Source organism: Melozone crissalis, unplaced genomic scaffold (genome assembly GCF_028551555.1).
Source record: "Melozone crissalis strain CALT ecotype California unplaced genomic scaffold, PUWL_Pcris_2 ptg000018l_1, whole genome shotgun sequence".
NCBI classification, from domain to species: domain Eukaryota; kingdom Metazoa; phylum Chordata; class Aves; order Passeriformes; family Passerellidae; genus Melozone; species Melozone crissalis.
In genome coordinates this window covers 22718081-22730178 of record NW_026535796.1, presented here as the reverse complement: position 1 = coordinate 22730178, position 12098 = coordinate 22718081, and the positions used below count along the sequence as shown (strand labels likewise).

Here is a 12098-nt window from a genome sequence, read left to right as displayed (position 1 = left end):
TCAGAGTGCCTTAAGTGATCATGTTTACTTTCTTTTCTCTTTCATTTTTCAAAGGACAGCAAGGCTTCCAGAATAATCTACGCACCACATGCGCTCTTTTTCTCACTTCAAGTCCAGGATTGTAAAATGAAAGCTGAGATCCTCACAGTTACATAATTTTTTGAACTAGTACCTTAAGACAAAGCAAACATACAATAAATGAAGACTCACAATGGCAACACTAACACTCCACAGGTGTCAATAAGCAACATAGCTACATGCCAGTCAATTGGTCAAAAACACTAGCTAAGAAATGTTAAATGCAATCTTCAGTCTACAAAAAACAGGTTTTACACTCCTAGTGTGCTTACTGAGTATGCTTCCAACCACCACCACTATTCTTTTAATGCCCGTTCTGGGTTTACAGGCTTATTGCTCATAGAGAATAGTGAAAGAATAGGTCAGGAACCTTAATTTTCATCTGGATTTGAACTCCTGGAACGCAATGTGTCATACATATTTAAATGTAAACAACAACCAATTTGAGGGTAAAACTCATGGAGGAGAAATTGAAATTCTATCATTTTGACTCTTTACTGCCTCTACATTCTACCTCACTAAGGCAGAAAACATTAGTATTATTTCTTAGCATTCTACTTTTGGGGTGTGCTCACTTTGCACAGGACAAAGAAAAAATGAACAAGACCTTCATAGCTTGTAAAGAGATAAGTATACAATACTATTGTACATAACCCACAGCAGGAAACATTTGCAGACTTCAAAGGTTAATTGATGTTTTTTTTTCTAACAAAATGGCATAGAGATTCCAGCTTTGTTAGAAGTGCTGCACATTACCCTGGAGGAACTCATTCAGTCCTATCCTATCCCAAAAGTCTGAGAACCTGCCCTGCAATGATACTTCTTCAAAAGAGTCAATTTGGAGCTTAAAAACTCTCTCACTCTAAAAAGTTTACTGATGGGAAGAAAGCATAAACTTTTCCAGATAGTTAATATATCACTTCCCTTCAATTCTCTACAGTACAGTATGATTAGCCAGTAGTACAGACCACACCCCATGTTCCAAAATTCTTATATCCAAAACTAAATCTGAATCAGCAAGTCTATACAACACCTGGAATGACAACAACGGGTGAACAGTATATAAAAATAATTGATTATTATATAATTAGAAAAAACATTTTCTGTATGTTTAACAGAAATTACATTTTCAGTAAAAAATATAAATTAAATAAACATCTCCAATTACATACACAAGAAGAAATACAAAGAAAGAGCCTAGTCTTCCATTTATGAATAAAAGCATCTGGAACAATGCCCATACAAACCTACTAATTTCTTCTCTGTTAATTCCACATGGTTTTCCCAAAAGCATACCTGGTTTTCTGTAAGCAATTTTGATTTGCATAAATTCTTCTCAGAAAGTGAACAATTACCTAACCTAATGATTTCTCCATTAATGGACATTTTGGCAACAACAGATAATGGAGAAATCCTCAATTAGTTTCAGGGGAATTCTGAGCAGCATAAACAAGCATTACATCAGTAAGAGCCTCAGCAAGCTTCCTTTAAACACAGGACATTCATTGTGCTGAGAGTATATGACTGATCTAGGTATCCTGAGAAGATAGAAGTGGCTTTTTTGCTTTTGCAAGAGATGGCCATATCTGAGGTCCTGATACTCAAAGATGAACTAAATGGATGATGAGCTATCTACTCTTCACATTCTAATAGCCCCTCTTCAACTGCAGCTCTAGGCTCTCTCTATCCTCTGCATTGGCTGAGCTGGAGTCCAAGATCCCAAAACCCAGCCCAAATGAACAAGAGGACACAATTCATTTTGCAGCCCCTTCCCAGCCCCTCTCCACCTGCAGCTGTAGGCTCTGTCTCCCCCCCAGCCCTAATGCTACCCCAGCCCAATGCACCTCAACCAAATCATACTCCCTCCCTCAAAGGTCCAAACCACCATTTTCTCTTGGACTTCAATACCTTTATCAGGGAATGTTCTTCAAAAGTCAGTTTGACATCAATAACATAGTCTTTATCACTACTGCAGCTTTTTTCATTAAGGCACAGGAATCCAAAGTGGAAGCTAGCCCCTCAGTCACTGAAACACAGACTGCATAGCAGCAGTTCCACTGCAGTGCTGCCTTTGAATATCACTGTTGACTGAGAAGTTGCTTACTAATGTGGTTTCCCTCTAAGCACAGTGTGAAGCTTAGAGTGAAAATGGAAAAGAACAGGTACTTTTGAAGGCAAAGGATCATAGTTTGGCATCTGAAATATATTAGAGTTTTACCACAAAAGGATTGTTTAATTTTTGTCTTTTTAGCAGTTGAATTAGCAAGAATACATTCAGGAATCATGCTTACAAAAGGTGACATACTGGAGTTTGCACATCCTTAAAATATAATCAAAAAAGACAGGCACTTGGGTGTTATGAATCCTAGCCTGCTTTAAGATTTGTGCAACCTCCATTTTTTTAGCAGTAAAATGTAAATAATAATCCTACCTTTTCTGACAGCAGGACTATCAAGCCTAATTAATTTAAGTTCTGTGAAAGTTTTCAGAGCTCCTTGTATTAAAACTGTTATTTAATTAAATAATTTTATTTTTCTAAAGGAGAAGCTGTAACAAAAAATCTTATTTCTTTTATTGCTTATTGCATGTAGCTGTCCCCAATGTAATGTAACCCCCCAATAAGAGCACTAGTCCATCTGTCCCTGTTCTGATAAGGATTTACAATACTCCAACTGTGCTGTAAGAGAAAAGCATCAGGATTTTAATTGCACTTTTAAATTACTCACATTAATATTCTTTTCCTGAGTTCCATGTACGTTTTAAACTAGATTTTTTTATCCATTAAAATACATTCAAGTCTCATTGGCTGTCTTATTTACTGAATTAGAATGGCTTTCGACTCTGTTTTTATGGACACAGAAACTAATGAAAGACATTGCTTTGATTTGTCCATCTACAAACAAGATGTGTATTACCCTCCCTACAAACAAGCCCAAAGTTGGTGTTGCTAGTTCTGAGCCAATACTGCACTATTCTTAACATCAATGTAATCTATTTCTGAATAAAACTGCAAGGAAAAGAAAAAGAAAACACAAAAGAGGTGCTGCAGACTTGAGTAATACTGGTTAGAGCATAAACCAGAAGGCCTCTTTTAGCTTTTCAGAGTTGAAGAACTACAGGTTGAAGTAGATTCCACTCAGAGCTTTCATGTACTACTGACTAATTCAGCAATGCTTCCCTTGATTATAAATGCTGGGAGAAAGAGTCACATAGACTGAATTAGCACAACTATTAACAGTGTTTTTTCCCTGAGCTCCTATCATGGGGGTCAGATCATGGGGGTCAGATGCAATACACTGAGTATGAATCTGACCCAAACACTAACAGAAACACAACAGGCAAATTCTTTCCGCATTGTGATCCCCATCTGGCTGGAGAAAAGCTTAAAAGGTTCCAATTGCTCCTAGAAGGCTAGAAATTATAGAAAAAAAGCCGCCCAGAAGACAGCACTAGAGAAAACATTTGTAAGATTACTCTCCCAGATCTATAGGTTCTGTCATATACAGTTCTGAGAAGGAGTGGGCCACATGCATGGAAGGCCACAGCCAGGTATGCAACAGAGAGAACAATGAGGAATGATTAAAGTAATTTACATGGTCCACAAGTGTCTAAGACAAAACAAAGGGTTTTTTCCTCCTGACTCTCAACAGCTCAGGATCTCAAAGATTTCACCACAGTAGAAAGCCACAGTATCCAGTCCTGAACAACTTTTTTTTCTGTAAAGTTGCATAAAGTCTTTAAAACAGCTTTGTGCAATCTGCAAGTCAGCACCTCTGAGAAACCAGAGAGACCAGAAAGTCTCTTTGCATTGCAATAGCAGACCTGCATATTACCAGACCAACGAATGAAGCCAATACTACTTTCTGCTAAACTGACACACTCCTTTCAGATCATTTCATATGCAATTTGGAACTAGTGTTATACTTGGAGGGGTAAGTAGCACTAGTAAACATGCTATTTCCCTCAGAAAGAAGGGTTCAGGTTCTTTTTAAAAAAGGCTTCTTATATACAGCATATTCTGACACAATGGGTAGAGACTAGCTCCTTTTTCCTTCCCAAGGCTTAAAGAACAGGATGTAGCACAATGTCAAAGGTACCTGCTTGTCTCAGTCAATGCCCAGCCAAGGTCCAGAAACCATCTAACTATAAGCTCACTGCCTAGAATTGTTCAAAAACTGAACCTTTTAAAATATCAGTTTTCTTAGTCTAAATTGGATACAGTACCCTTGTAATAACCTCCTTCTAGACATGCTGCAGTTCCTTCTCAGGATTCAGAATTGCCACTTACAATCAACCAAAAGAATAAAATGTTTCTATTATTTATGTTGATTTTTTCACGGATGGCAAAGAATTCATCATCATGTCAGTCCCTTTATTGTCACCTACTCTGCCTACTGCCTGTGAGACTCAGCTGTAGCTCAGGGCCAAGCAGTGAAAGGCAAATCCCCTACACCAAGTTTGCTTTGTCCTATCAATTCTTTAGAAAGCAGCATGTAGGCATAAGGAAATTAAAAGCAAAGAAAATAATTTAAACTACCTTGCCATGTAGTTTGTGAACATCGTATCTTATCTGAGCAAATTCACGGAGTCCAAAAGATCCTCCAATGAGATACAGCTGAAAACAGAATGAAAACAGACACGTTAGGACTGCTAAGAAAAGAACACTTTGCACACCTACAAAAAATACTGTGCATACTGACCCAATTCATTTACCAAGGGACTCTGCTATTTTTCCAAGAGAAACACCAGGAGCTGAAAAAAACAATACTTTAGAAAATAAGTGCAGGTGCCTTCTTCCACTCTCTGAGCCTGGATTTCACACATTTCCTCCTTCACACAAAGACAGTTGCTACATGACTCAGACTTTCCAGGGACTTCCTCTCCTCTTACCCCTTCTTTTCCTTCCCCATGTGGTTTCCTGACATAATGGCAGCAAAGGAACCTTTACCTCACTGCCACAGGTTTTATTCTCATAAATTTTCAAACACTGTGGGGAAGTAACAATGCCACGCTGACTTACTCTGATGTCTGTGGGTAACAGATCTAATTAAGCTTCTGAACAGACCATGAGTGTAGCTATAGCTCAATAACATATTATCACCCAGGCTAAGAAATCACATCCAGAAAACCCATCCTTTTATTACTCCTTACTTATCCTGCAATTTCCTCCACGCCTGTAAAGCTTAAGAATAATAAAGGGAGAAAGGGGAGGACTTCGTACTCACATAAGAAATCATCATATTATTCTTTCTTATGAGAGAGTGCTATCACAAAACTGTGTATGTATTTTTACCATCAGAAATGGATAGACCATCCAAAGATCAAGTATTGTTTAAAAAGAGAAGAGACTTGAAAATTAGCTTAGAAATATAGCTACTTTGTCTAAGAGTCAGGTCCCTTGCTACTGCTCTGACCTCACAGTGTCTGCTGTTCTCTGTTAATACAGATGCATAGGAGGCCAAAAGGCTTCACGTCTAGAGACACATATCTAAGGAAAGTGGAAGCATGAGGAAGTTCTAAGGACCTGAGTGAAGGTAGGTAAGAAAATAGTCCAAACAGAACCCACCCCCATCACCCTCTTTCATCATGCAACTTTGCTGTTACAGTCCTTCATTACAGGCTGTAGCTGAACTGATGTTTTCTACACACTGCTGGCTGATTTCTTACTACATATTAGGTTTGCAGCAATGGCCTGTGTCCAAGAATTGTTGTAATTATGCTGTGCAGGTAGTCACAGTGCGTGCTCGTTCCGGGAAGTGGAAGTTCATGACACTATGGCCACAAAGAATTAGAAATCAGAAACAAAACCCTGCCTTCTACTCTGATTCATTCTCAGAGCTGCAGGACTGCATTCCTTCTCACCAAGCAGGTAAAATTACTCACAACCACATGAACACTCTCTCCAGGCACACACTTCGATGCTGGTAAGGTACAGACTGGTACCCCAGAACTGATGTACTATAACCAAAGAAGAAAAAACCCTCCATCAACAGCCAGGAGTTAAAGGCTCCAGAGCCTCTTTCTAGCCCTTTCAAAAAGCCTTAAAATCTAGCTGATAATAAAAAGAGACACACATTTTGCAATATGAACACCCAGTTGCTAGGCCACAGACCACTAGTGTCAGAAAGCCAATCAGAAAATCATCATATGGTATCAAGTCCAGCAACTAGAAATATGAATGATCAAAAACTGGATGGCATCATACTTGTGCCATAAATGTTTCAAGGGATTAATGATGATCTTGCAGATATTAAATCATCAAAATGCTCAGTAGGGAAAAAAAGAGAAGTCTTCCTTGGGTCAGTATTTTGGTAAGAAAAAAATAACAGAAAGCAGAAAATAAAGTGTTCAAAATGGTAAAAAAGAACTTGGACATTATTCAAGATTTATTCAATCAAATCAGAAGATTTGTCAGATGAAGATATGGTAGCACATAATGCTAAAAATCTCAAGGATCAGATTGTAATTGAATTTTAACATGGTTGATGCCTCGACATAAATTTTCATTAGATGATCTTCTTTAATTCCTAACAAGTATTATGTTAATTTTAATTTTAACTTTAAATCCTAATAAACACAAATCTGAAATGCTATAGACAAGTTTATGGCTGTTACAAACCAGAGATTATTGCCTTTTTTTCATATTAGCATGTTGTCAAAGAATGTCTATGGCAAGGCAAAAGCAACTGCACTAGAAATGATTCAGTTATTAAACCAGGCAGAAAGCAGCAATCACATGTGATATCAATTAAGAATTAATCTGCCCAACAATAAACTTGCATGGAGTATATCCTGTTATGAGATGAGATATGGACAACTGGAAGACTTTGGCTCACAAAGCCATGCTGCAGGCTAAAGAGGAAATATTGCATTCTTTAGCTTGAAAACTAATGTACACTGCAACTACAAAAAATCAAGTTTTTGCAAGGTTGTTGTATGAAGTAAGTCACGTGCTACTCACTTTGTCTCATCACATCCTATTGCTTGTTTGACAGCAACCAGCCACAACACAGTGCATTTTATATTTGCAGCTACACACAGTAGAGAAGTTGATACACACACCTCTCACACTTCCTGTTTTGGAATTCAGGTTTTGGCCTGACGCTGCAGCTTTACTCACAACACCTTGGTACTACTAAGAGGAGAAAACCCTCCTGGTTTCTGATGTACCTTTGCTCTTCATACAGCAGAAGCAGCATAACAAGCTGGCACATTTAGCTTATCAGGCATTACCAGTACAGTTGCCTTTACCTTTCCAGTACTGCAATGGCTGATTTATCTTGCCATGAAACATCAGTTAAGCACCATCAGAGACAAAGCACATTGATGCTGTAAGAAAATACAAATCCTGCTGAAATATTACACAGCGTAATGCTGGAAGGTTAGCCCTAAAATTAAATAGTTTTGCAAAATACAGGATACACACTAAGAATATAAATCATATGTTTACAAGCCCACTTGACCAATGTTCTAAAGAACCAAAGATGATGTCTGATAACTGCAAAACCAGACCAGAATCAGTCATATTCAGCACTTATTTAATCAACCAACATCATGTCAAGATAGTCAGCTGACAGCCCCGAGCATGAATTGCATTCATCTCCACAAGCTAGAGCAGCAATGCACAGCTATTCAGTCAATTAGCTTTTAGAAAACTGTGTTCAAAAGCCAATAAAAGAAAGTATAAATGAATTTATGCAACTGTAATACTATTAAAGGTAGCAAAGGACTCGGTGACTGACAAGGCATGGAGTAGAACTACTAGTCTTGGCTTTAACTCTTTCCTTTCTCTTCTGTTGCACCATGAGGGAAGATGCCCTCACTACCTAAATTTCAGTTGGCTGTATTTACAGACAACAGTGAACCAGCAAGAATCACCAGTCAAAATAATTAGAAGCAGGATAAGACTCAAAATTTCCAGCATCATTATTGGCTTGTTGGCTTGGCATATTCTGTATGTCTCACATACTTTTCTAATTCCCCAAACTGTAAAACAGAGATAATCTCTGCATTCTTTGCAAAACACTCCTCAGTTAAAAAAGCACTACAATGTACAAATTTGCCCCATCTAACCCAAAAGCAGCAGTGAAGTCCAGTATGTTCCATCCACTAGTCCAGGCATAAAAAGAGAGTAGAAGCTATTCAGGATGCAATATAAATATAAGTTAGGTTGGCACCATTCTGATGAAGTCAGGATCAAGTTCACTCTCCTGTTAACTGAAGAGAGAAAAGGAATGTCATGTATAATAAAAAATAATTTTTTTCCTCATTACAATTTTAGAATCATACAGATACTTAATGTACATGATAAAATATTAAGGGACTGGCATCTGAAGGATACTCAAGCTACAAAGTTCATATATACCTGCATTCTTTTATTGTAAGGGAACTATTCATTTTATTTGCTTCACAATGCAGAGAAAAAAACATTATGTAGTGAACATCATCTATCTCGTTACTTGAATGATCTCGGCAGATTGATGAAATGATAGTAACTTCTCATTTTTTCCTTTACACCTGAAGTTTAACTTAGGGAGACAAAGATCATTAACCATACTAGTTAGCCAGCACTTAACACCAAAGCAAACAGCTTAATAGCACTACTAGCACAACCCCCATTAAAGATCAAACATTGGATTATTCCTTTATGTTTCAGTGAGTACACAAAAAAACCCCTACAATGTTGTAATGCAATTATGCATGCATGGAAGACTTGCATGTTCCAAAACAAAATGAAAGATAGGATGTGACATAAGAGCACCATCTGTCACATACACTCAGCAACCTCAATAAACATTTTATGTAAAAAAATGACATCAAATTCTCTTTAATAACGTTCTTTTAAAAATTCTATTTGTTCATGTCTCCACTGGGAAGTATGTTATGCAATCAGTTATAGATGGCATCAGACTGATCCCCTGAACCACATCTTAGGATGGGAAGTATTTGTATTTGTCACCAACTACAGTGGGTGGTCATTGAGGGCTCATACCAGCAGAACGTTAAGACTTTCAACAGATCCCTGTTTTAGTTTCCTGCATATTCTAAAGCAATCAGCTTCACTTCATTGGGTTAAAATAATAAGAAACTGCTTCTCTGGCAGTACCAGCAAAATGCCATGTTACAGGCATCCCTGTTGTTAGAGAAAGCCATTCCTACTACAGTACCAGTCGTGAAAGATAATTACAGAGTCATAAATCCCTAAATTAACCAAATCACAATGTTTAGTGCTGCCAACGCCAATCATGCCGTGCTAGAAGATGTTATGATATGTATACACAGAAGGAACATGGTAATTTTCTAACCTCTTCTTCAAGACTACTGCTACAGAACTCTCCAGCTATTCATCAAAAGCTTCAAAACTAGAGCAGTAGTGAATTATTTTAGTTTGCAGTGATCACACCAGAGAGAGTTTTGGGGCTCCTTTTTAAAGAACTTTGAGATGTGCAGTGCAAGACCCGTGAAAGATGGCAATTTGGCAGTCCAGAAGACTGAAGTTTCTTTTCTTTTCCCTAAATAAAGTAGCAGGGCAAGTTGCCAGTCCCAGAAAAGACCAGACAAGTAACCTTAGCCTGAAGCGCCCCCCTCTGCCAGCTCCAACTCTCAGAAGTTTATTTCCCACAGCCATTCCTGCACTTTGCTCTAACACTGAAACTGCACAGAAGAGAGAAAAACAGTGCAACATCTTCTCAGAAACTTACTAAATCCTCTCCTCACCCTCAATGGAAGAAAAAGAGGGTCTACCTTTACCTCTGGTCTACAATAATGAAAGTAACTTTAGGTTCACACCAGAGGTCTCCTTTGGGGGAAAACAGAAACCAAACCCGCACATCCATCAGGAGTTATTTCATTCAAAGGTACACCAAGTAAGCAAATGCTCTGACTTAATGCAGATGCTAGAATCACACACTGTAGACAGGCTGAACTGCACCCAAAAAGGGATGAAATCCAGCAGTAGATGACCACATGGATACCATGCTGGCCTTCAGCACACAGCTGCTGGTATAAACTGGAGCCAATAGTTACTGACTGATAAAGCAGAGTGTAGTTTGCACAGCATGTAGAACATGTGCAGAATATTAAACTTGGCCCAAGGTATCAGGTTAATTGGCTCAGTAAGAGAATGTTCAAAGCCATGATTTTAAAGATTGCAAATATGAATTGCTACAGGCCAGAGAACAAAAAAAACCCTGTCCATAACCTTTCGATCTTACTATTCAATATCTTATGAGAAAATAAAACGTTTGTTGTTCTGTTATTCTTATTTTATTATTCACAATTTTGTGTGAAATGTCCAATTCATAATAGGTTTTAAACCAAAGAAAATTCATGTAATAGAAACCAATCTAAGAATAATGCAGAAGATATAGAAACCCATATGTTCCTCAATGTGAACATGAGCAAAAAAGGGCATTTCAGCCACAGCATTGTCATTTTGCATTACACACATTGCTTGGGCTGGTCAGACAGCAAAGGAATTTTCCTCTGCAGCTGCAGTTGTTTGAAATCTAAGTCTGCCCTGGTGATTGAGCTGCAGTTTCTGAACACCACCTTCATTTTCTCGATAAGCTTCTAAAAAACAAAATCTAATTTCCATATTAAAATGATCATTTCCACAACTCACAGGTTCAAATCTAGCCAAGGTAACTACAACAAGAAAGTGTTTACATCTTGTGGCAAGCTGGTATTCTTGTGATGTGTTAGGCCCTGATCAAAACTGCAGTAAACCGAAACCTGCATGAAAGAACATAAAAAGAAACCAGAATAAGTTTTATTTCCCTATTGCTAATCCTGGACAAGGAATCAGATTAAACATTCTGTAGAATAAACATGAATCTTACACTTTTACCATCACAACCCCTTGAAGAAGTGGGAGACCTAGGGCAGGGCTAAGCACACACGCGCCTGTGAAAACAGGCAAGTCTGGACTTCTCCTTCTGTTCTGAGGCTCAACAGAAAGCCTCAGATCCCTGCAAGTGCCAGATTAGTCCATTCTAACAGCATTAAATGATGCAAATGCACACTTTATGTTTTGAAATTAAACAGAGGGAAACTCTGAAGTACTAAAGAGTGCCTATTTGTTTGTCACATATATCTGGAAAAATGTTCTCAAAGACTGAAAATGAAAAATTTAAGGCCTTGATTCAAAAGAACTCAGAAGTTTTAAGACCTAACAGTCAACTGAAAGATGGAAGTCAGCTAATTGAGACTGCACAAACTGGACTCCACAAAAGCCCATTCAGCGTGAGCACTCTGGCTTCCACACCAGCACTAACAGTTCCAGGGCTGGTTTTGTCTGGAACAGCTCCACACTGTGGATTCAAACACACACAGATGAACAGGAGATGCAAAGCAGAAGCACAGCCTAGCAAAGCCTCTCATCACAGGCCTAGAGACCCTACATGCATAATACCAGTTACTGAAGCATAAAAGCAACCTTTTGTTAGTCACTGATTGAGAGCAACAACTTTTTAATTCTAAAAACAGTTTTGTATTTATTGCTCCTCTAGGCTGCAAATGTAATACTTGTGACTTTTACAGGCAGTCACAATTTATCTACAAATACTAGAAGTCAGAATTATCTTCTCATGGATGAGTGTTCATTTCTATTCATCTCTCAAAAATGTATTAACATTTAAATCAACTGTTCTGCATATGTCAAAATTTATTATGAAGTTACATGAAGTAATAGATATTAATAAAAGTCCTGCAATTCAGTATTATGACTTGTTCAAGGCAATAATGTGAAAGATGTTAGCAATAACACTGACATATCTAAAAGTGAAAAATAGTGATTGCAGTAATCCTCCTTCAAACAATATCAGAAGATAATGTAAAAACATTTTCTACTCATAGACACTGATAAGCAACAGAAAGATCTCAGAATCGTGATTACTCCCAAGAAAAACTGTCTGTATTTCCAGTGTTCATACCATCTTTTTACAGGCAGATCCTCCAGAATCTGTGGGGGAAAGTGTGCCTTGTATTTAGCATACTCCAGGACCCTAAATTGAGCAAGT

General features: G+C 37.9%; 1 protein-coding gene across 2 annotated transcripts in view; it reads right to left on the bottom strand.

The window, feature by feature from the left end:
* The window catches only part of LOC128936223 (cytochrome c oxidase assembly protein COX16 homolog, mitochondrial), a 44251-nt gene that overhangs the window by 27070 nt on the left and 5083 nt on the right, over positions 1-12098 (bottom strand). The window contains exons 1-2 of one of the 2 annotated variants that reach the window (XM_054274980.1): positions 4779-4830; positions 4616-4693 (exon numbers count right to left, since the gene is read on the bottom strand). In XM_054274980.1, coding sequence (XP_054130955.1) covers positions 4616-4693; positions 4779-4787 — 87 coding nt within the window. In that variant the 5' untranslated portion in view covers positions 4788-4830. Of the gene's footprint in view, positions 1-4615; positions 4694-4778; positions 4831-12098 lie in introns of those variants that run through there. The other variant, XM_054274979.1, reaches the window with a different exon arrangement.